Source organism: Pituophis catenifer, unplaced genomic scaffold, assembly GCF_029215685.1.
Source record: "Pituophis catenifer annectens isolate HBS135680 unplaced genomic scaffold, rPitCat1.0.hap2 SCAF_16, whole genome shotgun sequence".
Lineage (NCBI taxonomy): Eukaryota > Metazoa > Chordata > Lepidosauria > Squamata > Colubridae > Pituophis > Pituophis catenifer.
In genome coordinates this window covers 17,830,829-17,851,136 of record NW_027256896.1, presented here as the reverse complement: position 1 = coordinate 17,851,136, position 20,308 = coordinate 17,830,829, and the positions used below count along the sequence as shown (strand labels likewise).

The 20,308-nt window shown below is 43.4% G+C and overlaps 1 protein-coding gene and 1 long non-coding RNA gene across 4 annotated transcripts in view; one reads left to right on the top strand and one right to left on the bottom strand.

Annotated features, from left to right (window-relative positions):
• Positions 1–442: 442 nt before the first annotated feature.
• Positions 443–2,503, bottom strand: LOC139325338 (uncharacterized). Its single transcript, XR_011601085.1, has 3 exons — positions 2,193–2,503; positions 911–1,191; positions 443–802 (listed from the first exon to the last, which is right to left on the bottom strand). It is a non-coding gene; the product is annotated as an uncharacterized lncRNA (long non-coding RNA).
• Positions 2,504–5,538: 3,035 nt separating this feature from the next.
• The window catches only part of USP22 (ubiquitin specific peptidase 22), a 55,433-nt gene continuing 40,663 nt past the window's right edge, over positions 5,539–20,308 (top strand). For 2 of the 3 annotated variants that reach the window (XM_070955010.1, XM_070955009.1), the window contains exons 1-2: positions 5,539–5,735; positions 18,108–18,240. In XM_070955010.1, the coding sequence (XP_070811111.1) occupies positions 5,610–5,735; positions 18,108–18,240 (259 nt within the window). In that variant the 5' untranslated portion in view covers positions 5,539–5,609. Of the gene's footprint in view, positions 5,736–18,107; positions 18,241–18,914; positions 18,966–20,308 lie in introns of those variants that run through there. The other variant, XM_070955011.1, reaches the window with a different exon arrangement.

The following is a 20,308-nucleotide window of genomic DNA, read 5'->3' as shown; positions in this document are numbered from 1 at the left end:
ACTCGCAGGCCCCACTCCAATAGATCCCAATATTTTTTCAAGACAGGTTTCTCCAAAGTCATGCAATGAGGACTTCCCTGGTTGACAAGTGGACTAGGATCTGGATCTAAAACCATCCCATCTCTTGCGCAGAACCTTGGACAGCACAGGTTCCTCCTTATCAAATCTCTCTTTTCTTATCATTCCATGCAATGGAAGAAGTTACTAATCAAATCCGTAGAAGTTTTCTCTTCTGTCCCCATTAAACACATCCCTGAATCCCCCAAGGGCTGGTTTGCAAAGCCCAACAAACCTAGGAACAGTTCATGCTGTCAAAGCCCTTTGTGTGTGTGTGTTTTTTTTCCCTAAGGGCCAGGGGAAAAAAAAACCACCTCCCGTTTCATTTGTCCGTTTTGTATTTATTGCAATTGCTTCTTTGCAGAGCCTATTAACCAAGGCTCAGTCCTTACATTGGCCAGTAGATGTTGCTGTTGATCCGTGCGTTGGTGCAAGCCGCTTCTTCCCTCCCAATGCGCCTAAAAATAAATAAATAAATAAAATCGAACCACGGCGAAACGAAACACACATTGCTGTCCAGGTGTCCTTTCCTCCTCTGCTTCTCTCCCTCTCTCTCTCTGACAATCAGTTTGGGAAGGGGAGGGGAGGAAAAAAAATACTTATTGATGCTGGAGAGGAAAACAAAGGGGACGTCATTGGCTCCCTGGCTGAATTAAGCAGCTCACCCCACATTTGTTCACACCCATCATCAGCTTGCTTTTTAAGGCTCTGGTTTCCAAAATGAATGTATATCGCTGCTGGATTGCTGCAGTGAAAAAGAATGGAATTTTCTCCGTGTTTCCCATGCCTGCAAACACAGACACACACACATATATGGAAAACCTGCAAGGATTTTTTTAAAAGAGCAACCCACCACCATACTTTCTGTTGATGGTGTCAGGTCTCGGAAAGCCGTGGATTGTAAACCTTCTTGGTTTAGCGCCCAAGGCTGTTGGGAGAATATAAACAGCCGCCGGTTTTAAATTCACAAAGCCCACCCACCCCCCTTTCTCAAGGTCAGGGCGTCTTCCTGCTTTGCAATCGTCTTCCTCTTTGCTCAACATTGATTTTTCCACCCCGTGTTGAAAGAGTCCTGCCATCTGCTATTCCGTGATCCGGAGACTGCCAAAAGGAATGTATTCTTTTCTGTCCAGTCTGAAGGAAGGAAAGGAGAAAAATCACACGCCTCCCCAATGAGGACAATACCTCGTCAAGGTATTACCTAATTTTTTGGGCCTTCCTGCTGGTAATAAAGTCAAATTTCACAATGGCTTGTTTTTGCTGATGTACAAATTCAATCCTATATAGTTTATTTTATATATTAAATTTATATTCCCTCCCCCCCAATGGCTTAAAAAAATTATAGTTGCTGCTAAGTAATACGTTACAATTCCGGACATTTGGGGCTTATTCAATAAACCAGGATTAGGCAACGGCTTAATTTAGTGTCCCAAGCCAAGTGGAGATAAACAGGAAACTGTAGACTTGTAAACAAGGTTTGATGCTTGTGGTGGGAAAAAGTTCCCCCAAAAAGATGCTTTTACTTATTAATTGTTGATCTCACCGATTACGGGAAAATGGCTAAAAAAAGAAAGGTTTGCACTTTTGAACAAAATATAGTTAAGTCCTTGACTTACGACCACAATTGAGCCCAAAATGTCCATTGCTAAGCGAGGTGATTGTTACATCGAGATTTGCTGCATTTCATGACCTTTTCTGCCGCAGTTGTTAAGGGAATCATGCGGTCGTTAAGCAAATTTCCCCATTGACTTTGCTTGTCAACAGTGCAACCGTCCTAAGTACATGCCAGTTGCCAAGCATCTATTTGGATCACATGACCGCGGGGATTTGTTTTGTAAATGGGAAAACCGGTCCCTAACCCACTTTTTTTCACTGCCGTTGTAACTTCAAACGATCACTAAACAGACGGTTACAAGTCGAGGACTTCCTGTACATAACAGGGGAGTAAATTGGCCCCAAATTCTGTCCCTGGGAAGCCAGAGTGTTAGATACAAGTAGTCCTCGAAAGACGACCACGATTCAGCTCAAAAGTTCTGTGGTTAAGCGAGACATTTGTTCAGTGAGCTTTGCCCCATTTTGCGGCCTTCCTTGCCGCAGTTGCTAAGTGAATCACTGCAGTTGATAAGGTTAGTCACCTTATGGTGGTGAAGTGAATCTAGCTTTCCCCGTTGACTTTGCTTGTCAGGAGGTCGCAAAAGCGGACTGGATGATCTAGGGACACCGCAACGGTCGTTAAGTATGAAACCAGTGGCCAAGCATTTGAATTTTGATCACGTGGACGTTGCCAAGGTCGTAACTGTGGAAAAAAATGGTCGTATCACTTTTTTTCAGTGCCGTCGTAACTTTGAACGGTTACGAAACGAACTGTTGTAAGCCGGGGATCACGTGCGTTACAAGAACGTAACCGGAGCCCGACAGTGTGTGAATTCCAGCACTTCCCCAAGGCCACACACAATCTTATGTTCACTCGCAGGCTGCTGGCATCTAAATACACATTACCAGCCCCTTAATGGCCTTGCCTGGGGAGACCCAGAAAACCCTGGAAGCTAATGATTTAAATGCTGGGAATTAAGACTTGTCATATTACCGGGGCTGGGTTGTGTTAGCCTCCCCATGGAGGCGGGAAGGGGAATAGAGTCTGCCCAGGTGTGTAACGTGATAGCTGGGCACAAGAGGGGGGGGGGCACTTGGTTTTCAGCTGCTTGTTTAACCACATTCTTCCCCTGAATGACTTTAAGAGCTGTCGTCTTGTGGCTGCTTGCCCCACCGAGGATTATGACAAGTTGTTCTCGCCTTATGACCACAACTGAGCCCAACATTTATGTTGCTAAGTGAGAAATTGGTTCAGTGAGTTTTGCCCCATTTTACGACTTTTCTCGCCATTTTACGACTTTTCTTGCCATTTCTCGCCACGTGGATGACTCCAAGTGATTCCTGGTGAGTCTATATTTCATCTTCCAATCTCTAGACCCACGCCTTTGAAATTAAAAGCCGAGGGGAATTGAGGCCAAAGACATCTTGAAATCCCAATTTGGGGTGGGGGCAAAACCTGCGTTAATGTACCGGAGCCCCATAAGAATAGAATCGAGCTGGAAGGGACCTTGGAGGTCTTCTAGTCCAGCCCTCTGCTCAAGCAGGAGAAGGTATACCATTTCAGATAAGTGACTGCCTAGATTCTTCTTAAAAAACCTTCAGTGATGAAGCACCCATAACTTCTGGTGGCAAGCTGTTCCACTGGTTAATGGTCCTCACTACTATTGTAGGAAGTTTCTTCTTAATTCCAGCTCGCTTCTCTCTGGTTCATTTCAAGCCATCGTTTCTTGTCCTGCCTTCAGGTGGCTTTGGAGAATACTTTGATCCCCTGATCTTTGTGGCAGCCCCTCAAATACCAGACTACAGCTATCCTTGTCCCCTGCTAGTCCTTCTTTTCTTTAGACTGGCCAAACCCAAATCCTGCAGCCGTTCTTCATACGTTTTAGCCTCCAGGCCTTTGATCATCTTCGTTGCTCTTCTCCGAACTCTTGAAAAAAGGGAGCAGGAATCCTCCGGGAGGTTCAAAGGCTTGTGCTTTAATTCCAAAGTAGGAAACCAAGACAGGGAAAGGATGTTGTTGTTTGTTGTTGTTGTTGCCCTTGGGAAAAAAAAAAAAAGCAAGCAAAGCTGCATTCTCACATTACATACATCCGAACCACTGAGTTGAACTGAATGTTTAGTCTATTTGCCCGACACGGATCCTCTTTTTTTGCCTGATTGCATTCTCAAGACCGGCTCGGCAGCACAAGGCTGTGCGATTCGATCTGACCCGAAGGTCGTGTGAAGGGAGCCCGGGAGTTGCACGTGTTGCACGGTGGTGCAAGCGTGAATTGCACGTGTTGCACGGGTGGTGCAAACGGGGGATCGGGCTTTGCATTGCAGGGGAAGGATTGGGGCTGGGCAAAAGGCCGTGGGAGCGGAGTCAAAGGGAGCAGCCTCCAGGCAGCTCCGCCCCTCCTTGCAGGGAAATCGCTGGGGGAACGGAGAGCCTGCAAAGCCTCCAGCGGATGTGACAGCAGCCCTGCCCGCCGGCTGACTGGCTGGCTGGCTCTCGCCCCCCTCCCGTCTGGTCTGGGCTCCTCGGGTGTGGGCGGCGCTTAACCCCCGTGACCCTCCTCCCAGCCAATCCTCCGCCGCGGATTAAAAGAGCGGCGGGCGGGCCCACCAATCACCGCCTCTTCTCTCTCCTCTCTCTCTCTCTCTCTCTCTCTCTCTCTCTCTCTCTCTCTTCCACTTTCCCCGTCGCCAGAACTTCCTTTGTCAATCAAAGGCGGCGGAGGGGGAGGGCCTCTCCTCGCCATTCCCCCGCTGTAAGGGAAGGCGGCGCCCGCCAATGAGAAGCGGCCGAAGGACGGGACGTACGCCTCGCGCCGCCAATCCGAGGCCCTCCTGGGTTTAAGTCAAGGCAGGGCCGACCTCCTCCTTCTTTTTTTTTTTTTTTCCTCTCCTCCCCTTCCTCCCCCCCCACCCTCTCTCGCTTTTTTTTTTTTTTCCTTTCCACTCCTTCCTCCCACCCACCCTCCCTTCCTCCTCCTTACCTTACTTCTCTCTCTCTTTCCTCTCCCCCCCCCGATCCTTTCCCAATTGGTTTGTCCCACTCGGGCCCGGCGGCGGCGCTTGAGAGGAGTCTGCCGCGCTCGGTCGCTCTCTTACCGAGGACGGGCTCATTTCAGGGCGGCGCGGGGGGGGGAGGTGGGGAAGAGGGAGAGCACGCGCGGCGACGAGGAGGCGCGATTTAAAGAGACAGGCGAGCCCGGGTGGGGGGAGGGAAGGAAGCGGCGGCGGCGGCGGCGAAGAAGAAGAAGAGGAGGAGGAGGAGGAGGCGGCGGCCACAGCCCCGGCACACACCCCTCTCCTCGCCCGGCGCGGCTGCCAGGGCTTTCCCCTTCTCCCTCACCACAGCCGCCGCCTCCCCTGAGGCCTCCATGAGGTAGCAGCAGCGCGCGCGACCCGGCAGCGGCGGCGGCGGCGATTCTCCTCAGGAGATTCTCTCTCCTCCTTTTTCTTCTCTGAGGAGAACCTCTGAGGAGAATCGCCCGCCGATTCCTCCCCTCAAGCTTTGTGCGGCGCTGCCGCTGCCGTCGTCGTTCGTCGTCGCTTTGTTCGGAGCGGCGGCGGCGGCAGCGGCGGCAGGAGGAGCAGCGGCAGCAGCCGGGGGCGGGGTTGAGGCGAAGCGGCGGCGGCGGCGGCGGCGGCGAGGGAGGAAGCGGGCGGCCGCTCCCCGGCACTGCAGTCGGCCGCGCCGCCCTGAGGGAGCGCGCCCGTGAGGAGGAGGAGGAAGAGGAGGAGGAAGGAAAGAAAGAGGGGGAGGGGGATCGGCCCGCAGTGGCCCCCCCTCCCGGGGGAGGAGGAGGAGGAGGGAGGAGGAGGAGGAAGAAGAGAGACCCCCCCCCTCGCCTCAGCCGCCTCTTCTCCCCCCCTCCCCCACCCGCGAGACCCTCCCCCTCCCCCCGCCGCCTCAGCCGTAGCCGTAGCCGCATCGGCGGGGCGGGCGGGGGATTGATGTGGGGGCTTCGGAGATGAGTCCGCCGGCCGCCGGGTGCTGCCATGTGACCGGCTTCAAGGTGGAGAACTGGAAGCAGAACCTGCGGGTGATCTACCAGTGCTTCGTCTGGAGCGGCTCGGCCGAGAGCAGGAAGCGCAAGGTGAGAGACCTCCCGCCCCCCCCCCTCCCACACACACCCTTTTCCTCGCAACAGTGTTTCTAGTCCTCATGGGGAGGATGGAGGAGGAGGAGGAGGAGGAGGAGGTCCCGCGGGGAGATCGCGCCTCTTCTCCGCCCCCCACCCACCCACCTACCTACCTAGGTGCGTTTCTAGTCCTCAAGGTGGCATCTTCCTCCTGGCCTCTTCTTCTTCTTCCCCCCTCCCCACTAAAAGGGCCTGCCCCTCTCTTCTTCCCCCTTCCCCCCCACCAAGGAACAACCACCCAAGTGCGTTTCTAGTCCTCAAGGTGGCATCTTCCTCCTGGCCTCTTCTCCCCCCCTCCCCCCTTTAAAAGGGCCTGCCCCTCTCTTCTTCCCCCTCCCCCCCAAGGAACAACCACCCAAGTGCGTTTCTAGTCCTCAAGGTGGCATCTTCCTCCTGGCCTCCTCTTCTTCCCCCCTCCCCACTAAAAGGGCCTGCCCCTCTCCTCTTCCCCCTTCCCCCCCACCAAGGAACTACCACCCAAGTGCGTTTCTAGTCCTCATGGTTTTCAGGATGGGAGGAGGGGCGACCTCTCCTCTTTCCCCCCCCCCCCTCCCGCCCCCACGCGCGTTTCTAGTCCTCAAGGTGCATCTTCCCCCCCCCCCCCCCAGGAACAGCAACCCAAGCTTGTAGTCTTCATGGTTTTGGGGCAGGGAGGCAAAGAAAAGGAAGAGGAGGAAGGGGGGTGCTTCCTCGCCCCCTCCTCAAGGGAGGCTTCTCTTCTCTCCCCCCCCCACGTAGCCCAGGCGTGTTTCTAGTCCTCAGGGTGCATCTTCCTTTAACGCCCCCCCCTCTCCTAAAGGGACTGGTCCCACGGGGCGACCCTTCCTCCTTTTTCCCACAGCAGCAGCAGCAACGGCATGTTTCTAGTCCTCGTGGTTTTGGGGCAGGGAGGAGAAAAGGAGGCATCCTCCCCAAAGGAGCAGGTCCCGGGGGATGATGCCCCCTTCCCCGCAGCATCAGCAGACGCGTTTCTAGTCCTCCTGGTTTAGGGGAGGAGGAGGAAGAAGAGGGGATCGGCTTCCTCTTCCTCCTCCTCACCCCGTCCCTAAAGGGACCGGTCCCCTGCAGCAGCAGCACCCCAGGCGTGTTTCTAGTCCTCATGGTTTGGGACAAGGAGGAGAAAAGCGGGGCAGCAGCCTCCTCTTCCACCTCCTCCTCCTGCTGCGGGCGGACTTTCCCGGAATCGGGCGGCTGCACAGCCCGCCTGGAGGAGGAGGAGGAGGAGGGAAAATGGGAGGGCAGAGCCGGAGCTCCGGGGCCAAAGAGCGCGCCCGGCCTGCCCAGGTTGGCCTGGAGGGGGGAGGGGGTCTGCTCGGCCAAGGAGAGCTGGGCTTTCCTCTTCCCCCCTCCCCCCTTGCAAGGGGAAGGGGCTTTCGGCAACCTCCTCCCTCCCTCCCTCCCAATGTCCCGTGGGTGGGTAGGTGGGCGAGGAGCGCGCGGGCGGAGGAAGGGGCGCGGTCGGAGAGTGGGGGGGGGGGTCTCGCCGCTTCTTGGTCCCTTCTATGGGGAGCGGCCGCGGCTGGAGCTGCCTGTTTCCCCGGAGGAAGCCGGTCGGAGTTGCCCACCACACAATAGGTGGAAACGGCTCTCCTGCTGTTAGGCTAGCAGGGATGTTTCTGAAAGGGCCGGGCGTCCACGGTCAGCGTGGGTGGGTGGGTGGCGGGAAACATGATCCGTGGGTGTTGGAGGAAGTCAGAAGGGAAATGCAGAAGGGAGATCTGTTTCAGCAAGCACAGATTGCCCTCAAAAGATGCACCAGGAAGGAAGGACCATGTAACAACACAGCCTCTCCTAACGCAGGGATTCCTCCCCCTCCCCTCCTCTTTCATTCAATGGGTGGGCTGCAGAGTCGGCCTTCTCTATAACACATAACACAGGAAATACAACTAAAGTGTCCATATGGGAAAGGAGCATCCAGGATACAAAAGGCAGCTCCTGTTCTGGTTTTTGATTTAAAGGCCTTTTTTTTTTTTAAGGAGCCAAGCCAAGGTCAGAGTTGAAGGGGCAGGGCTGCAGCAATGAAAGGCTCCCGTGTGCCAAGTTAAAGAAATGTAGGGCAGGGTAGAATGTTAGAGGGGATTGTTGGTTGCACGTGGATGCCATTGGTAAGTAACATCAGGAAAATGGTTTGTAGGTGGTTGTGGATGCCCATGGGGCAAATATTTGTGGGGCAGGCATATCTCCAGATGTTGCCAAAATCATAGCATTGAGGCCTTGGTAGTTGCTCCCTGCTTAGGTTACCTTAGTTTCCATTAGTAATTAGCAGATAAATCTGCATATGGAGAAAAATAGGAGAGAAGGGTGGTAGAGCAGGGTTTCCATTTTTAAAAACTTTGAATTGCCTCCATTCTTCTTTAGAAAATACCCACCTTTTCTTGCAGATAGCAAATGCGTATTGTAAGCCTTTGTCCAGTTTTCTTTATGTGGTGCTTTTTAACTAGAGGTTTCAGTACATGCAAATCCTTTCTTCCAATCTGAAATGTCAAAGCCTTTCAGTAAAGTGTCTTTATGTGTAAACTGTTAAAACAGCTAGTTTCCCCCACTGTAGCATTTTAAATAATTGGGTAGTTTGACATTCACTATTCTGGCGTTGGGGATGAAAAAGTAAAACGTACAAGCATTTTCTTCTGTGATGGCTTGCAATCTAATATTGCTTTGTAGAAGGATGTTGTTGGATGTCTTGATATGAATTTTCTGGCCATGCTTTGTCAGAAAGATCTCCATTGCTTTTATCTGAATTGGTACATTGGTAAAGAGAGAAAAGAAAGCTGAAGATAGCACTCTACTCAGGCACTGAGAATTCCAGAGAGAGGAGATAATGTAGAAATTCGATAGAACAGCCGTTGTATGGAGTATTGATTTTATAAAATGCAGTAGGAAAAACTCTAAAACCAGTGCTGGCAAAGAAAAGCAAATGACTATGGCTTATCCAATGAATAAATGAAAAATGGTGTCATTTGATGTTCAGGATTAACCTCCCATTTTTATTTCTGGGTCTTGTGTCTTAAACATCCAACTAAACTGTAGGGGGCAGAAGGGGTCAATTTTTATTTCTGACTTGGTTGTCTACACTGCTTATTGCCTTACCTTTTTTGAAAGGCTGCTAACTGTATTGTGTTGCTTTTTTATTTCTATTGTTCTTCCCTCTTCCCCATGCAGTATGCCTGTCTTAGTTGTTAATCCATTGCTTCTTTATATTACGGAAAATGAAGGTTGCCTTTCACTTCAGTTTTTTTTGTTCACGCCAATGTTAGTGCAAGTCACTACATGACAACTGCAGTGTGCTTAGAATGGATAATAGCAATCTTTTTTTGACGAGTCAGAGAATCTATTTTGAGAATACATATATACCTCAGACTAGAATATTCAGAATATTTGCTTCTTATTTTGTCCTGTCTTGGTAATATTTAGTAAGCATTTACAAATTTAAATTGGCAGCCAATGCACTATGATAAAGATTTCATGATTTCACAGATTTTAAGAAATGTAAGGAGTTGACATCTGGAACAAATGCATTGCATGGTTATCTCTATGGTTTGTCTCTAAAAAGGCTTCTGATTGGTACTTCAGAAAATCAGTGCTTGATCCAAGGAGAAGATAATAACGCTTGGCCTGTTTTTCAAAAGAATTTTTTTCTCAGATGTTTCAATTAGAACAGCTAGTGTACTGCATATTCTTAGTGTAACATTTTAGTTTATTGACAATAATATTCCATCTAAGGATAATAATTATTTTGATAGGTTTGGAAGTCTGCTTCTGGTATGAATTGGGAATAGTTGTATATTCATGTAGGTTACTTCTACCACAACTGAGGCCGTAGTTAAAAATACAATCCAAATAAGCAACTATTTAAAATGCATAAATTTAAGTGGTTGCCCTCTATGAGACAGAATTGATTGCGTACTATTATTATAAGTTTGTCACATTGTTGTTGTCTTTAAAAAATTATATACACTGACCTTTTTAAGTAGTGGAAATAGCTGGTAATCTCAGGCAAATTCTAAACAAGCAATCAATTGTAACAGCCTTTTGTATTCCAGCGCGCTCTTCATGTAAAATATTCATTTTATTTTAGCTCTAGCTTCATTGCCATGTAGGGATGTCCAGATTAGTATCTAGAGCTGACACCCTAAATTTGGAACCCAAAGAGAGATAAAATTTATATGATTTCTTTGTACTTCAGCATAGGTTGGATTCTATTTGTCCTCATAAACTCCTTTTGCCTGACTAATCTATATATCTATATATCTATCTATATCTATATATCTATCTATATCTATATATATATCATATTTCCTGGATTTTTGGCATAATTTTTGGGATAGGTAGAAAAAAATTCAAAGTGCTGCTATATTGTTCTTTTCTTTTTTATATAATACTTATTCCAGAATTCAGTTAATAGCATATCTGTACTTTACCAGTGGTAGGTTGCTCCTCACATGGTGAATCAAGCAGAATTTGTTAACTGCTGCTTCACATTTACTGTTTTCATCATGTATATGAGAAAACTGTTATTAAATTCTATTGTTATTAAATTCTATTGATGTATTGGAAGGTACTGGTAATGTTAACCTGAGTACCATAGTGTTCATCATCAGGTATGAAAATACCATAGGATGACTGGATGAATTATGAACATGTTTAAAAGTTTAAGGAGACTTTAAACCATAGCAGAATTGTGAACTGAGGATTGTGTTATGTCTGTTCTTTACTGACAGCCTAGGATTTTAAATGACAATGTTTATTCTTTTATTTATATAATTTTGCCTCAGAATTGTTTAAAGAAGGTAGCAGCCATAGTGCAGGCAAATGAGTGGTTTCATTCATATGTATTCTAGACATTAGAATTAGAAGGGGTTTTTTTTACATTACAGAAACTATTAGAGCAATAGCTCATCTTTAACTTTGTTATGTTTACTTGTTCTTGCCCAAGATAATTCCTTTTTTTTTTTTGCATCAGTGCAGCTCTGTTCTTTCTATATGCACATCTTTGTTTTTTTTCTCATATACATTTCTAGCCCTCTGCTTAGTTTTGCAGCTATTTCTTTTCACTTGCTAATAAACGATTTTCACTGTTATGTATAATCAGATTAATTTGGTTAAAGGAGATAAGGGAACATTTTCATTCTTGTCATTTTTAATTCCTACTCATGGAAATGAAAGGACTGAGCCCAATTTGTCTTCTTGGTTTTCTTTGTGTGGCAGTTGAGAAAACGCATGTATTCCTTTTGTAACTCAACTGTGTGCTTTGTTGTAGGTAATAGGTTTGGGGCATAACTCTGAATCTGCCCGCATTGTTCAATTATAAAACATTTAACAACTGGAGGCAAAGATGGGAGTTACTCCACTTGTAAGAGAAAGTAAATAAGAAAAAGTTGTGTCTGTAGTAAAATGATAGCAGCCATTAGGTTATGAATTTACTGGAACGGAAGTGTGGCCTAAGAAGTTGTTAAGTATTAATACTTGTGTGATTAGAAAAGTAATACAAATGAAATTAATTAGTAACTGTACAAGCTACACTAAAAATTAACCTATTTGTCTATAGCAGTGACGGCTAACCTTTTCAGCACCACTTCAGAACCCAGAAGAGAGCAGCTGGCCAATGTGCATGTGTGTTGCGCACATGTGCGCTGGACAGCTGATCTTTGCACGAAGATCAGCTGGCTGGTGCTCATGCGTGTGATGGAACCCGGAAGAGAGGAGCTGGCCAGTGCGCATGCTCACCAGACCAGCTGACCGGTGCGCATACGCATGACAGAACCCGGAAGAGCAGCTAGCAATGGCGCGCGTGCCCACAGAGAGGGCTCTGCGTGCCGCCTCTGGCACACATGCCATAGATTTGCCATCACGGGCCTATAGCTTTCAGAATTTGTGTTTCTTTTTTTCTTGAATTGAGAGAGTAAGGTCTTTCAGTGACTATTTTTCTGTGAGGTAGTTATTTTGGGGGAATTCGTCTTTATTGTGATATTTGTATTGTGTTTTTATCTGGCTGTACACCGCCCCGAGTCCTTCGGGAGGGGGGCAGTATAGAAATAAAATTATCCTTATCCTTATCCTTATCCTTATCCTTATCCTTATCCTTATCCTTATCCTTATCCTTATCCTTATCCTTATCCTTATCCTTTATGTTCTCTGGGTTCTGAATGTTTCTATTAGATAGAGTTGATAGATACAGTCCATCAGATATAGTAGGTGTAGGATGAGGATAAAGGCAACCTCCTATTTGACAGACTATTATTTGGTGAGATACCTGACCATTGTGAAAGAAGGAAAAAAATTTCCCCACCTAGCATGTGAAGGATATGATCTGCATTAAATGGTGTACTATCACTGTTTAGGACATTAGATACACCCATAGCATAATTGTTATTTATATTGGGGTTTTTTTTTTGGAGATGTAAGACATGAGTATTGATGTCTTCCACAGTGTCTTCTTTTAAAGTAGGAGAGAGCATTCATACATCTAACTTATTTGAAACATTTTGTTGAGCAGATTGCTTTAATGTACAAGATTCCTATTTGAGTCTTGATCATCTGTTCCATGTCTTGTTTACTTGTAATGTGCTTTTAAATATCTGTATATAAATGATGGTTTTCTTCACTTGCCTACATGTTCAACTCTGCAATTAAGAGTACGTCTTTGTGGGACTTTTGCATACCAGGGAGACTGACATCTTTGTATCTTGTTTATTAATATTTTTTCCCCTGGATCATTATTCCTGTTCAAAGGAATTGATTGTTTATTTGTAGTAATGTTATGGAAGTTGCTATGGACCAGATGTCATAATCCCCAGTTTTCATCTTTCCTTAAAAGTTTCTGCTCTATACAAAATTCAAGATGAAAGACAAGTATGTTACCACTATTCCCACAATGTAATTGAGCGAAAACCAGTCCTTTTCTGCTTTTTTGCTTTTTCATCCAACGAATGGGCATTGGTTGACTAAACAATTACTTAAATAACTTCCTGATTAGCTCTTAAATTGATTTTAATTGTTTCCAATCAGAGAAAGCATTATACAATATCACATAACAGCAACTAAGAAGTAAAGTTGGATATTCTTTAATTTAAAACATGTATTTACCAACTCTGTAAACATTTAAAATTATTCTGTCGGAGTAGATAAAGTTCATTCTTACCTGAAAACTGACAATAGACTTTGTTGTTATCTTGAATTGGGAGATTTATGCATTTTAACTGTTCTGTAACTTCTAGAATAAGTGTAGTTAATCTCAAACTTCCCAAAACTGAACCCTGCTCATAAATATAATGTGGCTCAACCCATGGACAGTACTCAACCTCCCCAAAATATTAAAAATAATGCTTAGCCACCCAACAGGAGGTCCATTCCTGCTTTAAAACTTTTTCCTGAACCCAGCAAACCACTTGGAACCCAAAAACACAAACAAGGTAACAAATTCAAGGTATGGGGGCTAGTTAATGCTGGCAGAATGGTCCTATTTGATGTTCTACTTCCTCTGACACATTTTTCTGTAGTCAGCTTAAGAAAAAAGTAATTTTCAAAGAGGTACTTTTGTATCCTATTCTCACACTTTAGTGCTATCTTTCTCCTGTAGGCTTGATGCATTGGGATCTGGGCTGGCAGGGGTGAAATTTATGTGCTCCAGAACTACTGTTACATGTTACTGACTTCATTCTGAAAATATAGAAATTGGCCATCCTTAGATGCATAACAGTCTGAGTGGATGTGCCTAAAATAGTACTACCTCAGGTTTTTTTCCCCTTTGTGTTGCTAATGAACGCAAAGTATTGCAGCTGGTTTCCTAAATGCCCATTTACATTAGAAATTTTTAAAGTTTTGTCAGAGGACATACAGTAGTTATCAAAGTCACAGCTCTAGAGAGTTTGAGGAGGCTAAATATAAATCCTTAAGAATAAGCTTTAGAATTACTACTTCACGTTTCATTACAGTTTGTTACATCATTTGTAGTTATATGAACATATTGTAGAGCTGACAGACTTGTAGCAATTGTTTACACCCTATGTACAGAGAAGCTCTATGTAGTATAGCTAAGTCCAGTTGTGTTTGTGTGTGTGTGTCCATTGTAGTAAAAGTTCAAACTGGTAACCAATGGCTCTTTTTAATTCCTTCTTTCACACGAATTATAATATTTAGTAATGTTAAAAAGAAGACAGAATTTGAACTAATGCCGCTATAATGCTAAGTACAGTATAACATATTTAATCTTCATTATGTCAATTGCAATGGTTGGATCTTATTTCCTGTAGCATATATCTCTTATCCAGAGATAACAACCTGATAGATCAACATCACTCATCCATACCATATATCATGACTGTGCTGCTATATTATTGAAAAGCAGTTCCTTAATGCATGAACCTAATCGTTTGTAGGGTTACATGTTGTCCAAGTCTGTAATAAAACAACGAGTGGAAGCTTACCTCACGGAGTTTTAAGAACTGAGATTTTGGATTTATTGCCGTTTCCTTTTTGTGTTTTTAAAGTTAGTTTTATAGGTTGTCAGAATGGGATAATTCAAGTAATTGAGGGCAGCATGATGCAGTAGAAAGCCTCCAATAAGCCTTAATCCAATGTAAATGCATGCTTCCTTTTTTTTTTTTTAAAAAAAAATAAATTTCTAATATGAAGTAACCTTTTTTCTTTTTTTCTTTTGCTCTTTTGGGCTGCCCAAGTAAATCATTTCATATCAGATCTGCATTCCAGTTATCATTTTCACTAGTAGCACTGCACTGACTTTGATGTGGGCTAATTAAATTTACATTTCCTGCAGAGAGTTTGCAGTGTTTAAATGAATCAGAGTTGAAGAGTTTGCTTGCTTGCTTGAAAAACATGCAGTAAATTTCTAAAGGTTTGATCTACATTTCATTTAAGTGATAGAATGCAACCTGAAGTAATAGGCAGGCTCCTAAAAGCATAGCTTTCTGTTCCACCCCTCCCCAAATCCTAGGAAAAGTACTATTTTCCTGCAGTGTGATCTTATCTTGTAAATAACATTTTAGCAATATGGGCAGCATTAAGTGAACATCCCGCTCAGTGGTTAGGTAAGTAAGGCTGCTTACTTTGTCTGCTGCGTTACTAATCAAGTCATGTGTATGTGAAGATGCTATTGGTACATTCCTTAATAGTGTTAGGGTTGGGGTTAATAGAATATTTTAAAACACTGTCATGACTTGCTGACACAGAGAAATGATGAAGTCATCAATTTTTATAATCTGTTTTAGAACATACCATATTGCAAGTCATCGTCTCCCCATATGAAAATTGGCTGCTGCAGTGATGCATTGCAGGATAAAGTCAGCCTACAATATGTGTATATTAAACATGGTTCTGAAAGTAGCAGGACCTGCAGCCCGAACTCTTTTTCTGCCTCGTGGTTTGCAGAGCATATCCTTTCAAAAACAACAGGCAGGCAAGGCAGCCTTTTCAGCCTTATTTAAATCTGCAGCCATGTTAGTACATCATGCCCAGCCTAACGTGTCTTAGCTGGGGTTCCTCCTGCAATTGGGTGTGGCTAATGGGTCATTTTTTTCACCATTGAGAAAAAAATTGGGAAGTGTAATGTAACCTCCTATTATAGATAGAGGTAGTCCTCGACTTACAACCACAATTGAGCCCAACATTTCTGTTGCTAAGCAAGACAGCTGTGAAGTGATTCTCTCTCCCCCCCCCCCCATTTTACGGCCTTTCTTGCCACAGTTGTTAAGTGAATCACCACAGTTGTTAAGTTAGTATAACATGGTTGTTAAGTGAATCTGGCTTCCCCATTGTCTTTGCTCGTCAGAAGGTCACAAAAGATCACGTGACCCCAGGACACTGCGACCGTCATAAATACGAGTCAGTTGCCAAGTGTCTGAATTTGGATCACGGCACCATGGGAATGCTGTAACAGTTGTAAGTGTGAACCATGACCGTAAGTCACTTTTTTCAGTGCCGTTGTAACTTCGAACGGTCACTAATTGAACTGTTGTAAGTTGAGGCTTTATCTGTATTGCTTGATTCTCTGGGGCAAATCTGGTATGTATGTGATAATGAAAGTGAGTATATAAAACAAAAGTGTCTTCACTTTCCTCCCCAAATTCTTTGTCCAAATTTTAGTTGATAAAATATTTTATAAGTGCTAGGAATTGTGAACTCTGGCTTTTTTTTTTTTTTTTTGTATCATTGTTGCTTTTATAATACACAATGTTGTATTTCTACTATAGCTTACTGCAGTAGAACTGAAATTCAGTATGAATCAAAACGCTTTTAAGATAATCTTGAATCTTGGCAAATAAAGCAGATTTTCAGATAAGTGCCTAGGCTCATCTTATTTCTCATTTCTGTTTTGCATAGAACAAAGATGTTGATATAATTTCTTGTTAAGTGAACTGCTGAATTCATATGCATCTACAGCTCCCTACCCCTAGTTTATGTGATCATAATTTAAGGCTTCCCAGTAGAATGATGTAGCACCCTTTTCTCCAAATAGGTATCCTCCTGATAAATTGAGAATATAACTCTCAGAATTTTGTGCCTAGAAATTCTGGAACTTGTGGTTCTAACTTACCTTGTGGACACCAAGTTGTGGTAGTGATATTTGAGACAGTGACTGATTTCTTATTATAGTAAGACAACTAATGATGGTACTGTACATAGACGCCTCCAAAGCAGCCTTCATAAGTATATTCCTTCATCTGAGTGGGTTAAACCACTGAACAGTGTTGGTATTTACTAAGAGGAATGTTCTCAATTTAGTGCTGCACTGCAGGCTAAAAACATTTCCTATAAAACCATAGTTTTGTGAGAAGAGGCACTGCTAAATTTCAGAAATGGAAACTGTTCTACATTTTAAAACTCCTAGGTAACATTTTATAAGAACTTATCACAAACATTTATCTAATTATCTTTTTGTATAAAATTGCGACTTAATAACAATATTAGGATGGTAAAGTCCTGATATTTTCAATAAGCTTTTTAATTTACTGTGGCTTATATGCTGCTCCAGTCCAGAGGGACTCCGAGTGGCTTACATTCCTTTCTTTCGGTAAGAAGATTAAAACAACAAAACAATATCACAAAAAAGAAACACAACTTACAATAGCAAGTACAATTACAAATAAAACTCTGGCAGCTGATGAATAGTAAATGCCAAATCCCTCTCTCAGGGTTTTTCTTTAAAGGCCAAGTTTTTATCGGCTTCCTAGTTTGGTGTAGTGGTTAAGGCATCAGTTTAGGAACTGGAAGAGTGGGAATTCTAGTCCTGTCTTAGGCGCATATCCAGCTGGGCCAAACTGATCTTGGGCCAGTCACTTTCTCTCGCGCTTTCTGAGAATTGGACATAATTGAAAGGAAGAAGGAAAAAAAGCAATAGGATGGAAACTAATCTGATTTGAAGGTAAATTATTCCATAGAAGAAGAGTTGCAGCTAATACCCTGTTCCCCCCCAAAATAAGACATCCCCTGATAATAAGCCCAATGAGGCTTTTGAGCGCATCACAATAAGGCCAAGTGCTTATTTCAGGGTTCAAAAAAATATTAGACAGGGTCTTATTTTCGGGGAATACCGTTTATTATAGTTGTGCCAATTTTTCTTTCACGTTATGTTCTCTGATCCTTGTTCCCACCTATTGGGAATCTCTGCATCTGGAATTTTAGGGGGCATTGATGTCTAAGACACTGTTTATGATCTTCAAGCTGTTATCCCTACTTCATCCGTCTATATGTGTGGTTGTGCATGCCTATGGCTGCGTTAAGTTAAAAGGAAGTTTTACTTTCCCTTATATTTTTTTAAAAAAGTTTTGTACAGTACTTTCTACTTTTGCTTGAAGCGCCTGAAAAAGGGAGTGGGAGTTGTTTTTCTTTGGGCCACATAAGTCAAAGCTAGAATGTGATACTGCAGATTTTTTTTCTTTATCATCATCATCATCATCATCATCATCCTCAGTTTATTAGTAAATAAATGCTCAGTATATGAGTTGCCTTATCTCTCTCACAAACCAGCATTAAGAGGAAGGCTGCCATTGCGTTGTCCCCCTTCCCCCCCAAAAAAATAAATGGTGGCACTGGAAGCAGAAGGACTACAAAATAGCTATGTCACAGCAGAAAGTCAGGATAAAAAAGGCTGTATGGCAGTCGAGGGACAGCCCTTCTCCCTACCTAAACATACCAAGTTCTTGACCCAACATTTTTCGAGTGGAATTGAATTCACAATCCCGTCTGGTTTTGTTTTAGTATTAAAAAATAGAAATAATATCTAAGCTTAGCGTTCGAATTAAAGCCCGGTTGTAGATTGGAAAAATGATGCAATGTTTGCTGCTTTTAATAAACATCTTGTTTATATTTTAGGCAAAGTCGTGCATCTGTCATATGTGCGGTGCCCATCTGAACAGACTTCATTCTTGCCTGTACTGTGTCTTCTTTGGCTGTTTTACAAAGAAACATATTCACGAGCACGCAAAGGCAAAGCGACACAACTTAGGTAAGTAATTATCCTGGATTCTTGCATTAAAATTATTTGTTTATGAAGGCATGAGCTTTACAATATGGAAAATTCTGCAGGTAGATCGAATAAATTCAGACAGGTTGTTTCTTCTGGCTAAGGGGAATATTCCATATAATCCACGCAGGAGGGTTTTTAAAGAAAAAATTAATATCGAAGTTACCCTGTAATTATGGCCATGATTAATTGAAGCTAAATATGTATAAATAACCAAAGAGCAGGCTAATGGAAATAAAAGTTACATAGTTTCTCATTTTTATATTCTCTACTGTTATAAAATCTGAAATTTCAGAAAATGTTGCAATTCCTGGGGATTCATCATTTTAACAGAAAATAGGGAAACGAAACACAACTCTTGATTTGAATGGGATTTCCATATTTATTAAATGATGCAATTTTTTTTGTCTGAAGTCAAGTGGCCTGTAGCATATAGAAACCTTAGCTAGTTTCAGATTTTTTAACGTCCAAAATTTCATTTATTTGTAAAGATATGCATTTTTTATCGAGTTCACTTCAGAGCTTTCCCTCAAGGTTTTCTTTAACCCATCTATGATTTACATATTTTATAATTGCTGTATTTTGACTGAAATAGACATTTAGCTGTAGAACCTCCTTGTAGGTTTCTTTTTACTGTTGTGTATTTACTTTGTTAGCCTCATCTTCCTGGATTGGCAGATGCTCAGCCTGATAGGATTCAGCCAACAGTATGTCATCTTCTTATCCATGTCTATGTAAATGCCCTACTGTTTAAACAATTTTATATAATTCCTTTTATTTTTGATACCAATCTGGAAACTCTTAGAAGCCAAGAAGCCTGAATTGTTCATCCTTAGGTTCAAATACTTGCATTCTGTATTGAAGAGTAAACCCAGTAATGTTTGCAGTGGAAGCCACCATATCTACTTACTGTGATGTGGCTGTTGCTGTTACCACCACCGCTGCTCTTTGGCTCCAGTCAGTTACAGGTAGTCCTTGACTTACAACAGTCCGTTTAGTGACTGTCCAAAATTACAATCGCACTGTAAATTTTTTCACATGACCTTTGCAGCTTCTCTGTGGTCACGTGATGAAAATTCAGACAATTGGCAACTGATTTTATATTTATGACGGTTGCAGTATCCCAGGGTCATGTGATCCCCTTCTGACAAGCAAAGTCAATGAGGAAGCCAGATTCACTTAACAACAATGTTACTAATTTAACAACCGCAGCGATTCACTTAATCACCATGGTGGCAAGTTAGGTTGTAAAATGAGACAGAATTCACTTAATAAAGTCTCACTTAGCCATAGAAATGTTGGGCTCTGTCGTGGTCATAAGTTGAGGACTACCTGTACACTCTGACAGCAGTGGTTGCAGGACGTCAGGACCCAAATACAAAATCACTATTGCTCAGCTCTGCTTCCAGTTCATTCTCAACTGGGCACATACCAGAATGAACGAAATTTCTTCTTTGAAGTTCTTAGTGACTCTGCTTAGCTAACAGCAGTCTCCATGGAGACAAAGAGAAATTCAAACTCCAGAGACCCAAATGCACATCATTAGCAAAAGCAGTTATATGTATATTTGCAAAATGAAGTATTTACACGTTTTGCACCCAGAGGTCCAAGAAGGAAGGAGTGAACATTTGAGGGATTTGCCACCTTGTTTTAAAGGGCTTGTCACTGACAACCTTCTTTCATAGATCATAAGCATTGGGCTCACGTTTTTATATTCAGAATTGTGTTCTTTCTTTTTCCACATGGTTAGTTTGGCTGGTATTGAACCTTGCAGTAAATACTCTACATCTCCTGATCTCTGTGGTAGCTGGAGATGAACTTTGGTTAAAGGCTCAGTTTTTCTGGCTGTGGTAGCCCTTGCTCCATTATCTCTTGAATTAAGGAAGATATTATTTATGGTGCAATTCTCAAGGCAATGTCAAAAACAAGTTTGTCTTCTTCAGCGGTTTACCTAGCCAAAAAGGAGAAGAAAATTGAGCTCCTAAACTGTTATCACACCTTTATTGCTCTTTTGGAAAAGCAGGCCAGGTAGTTTCCATATATTTCAGCA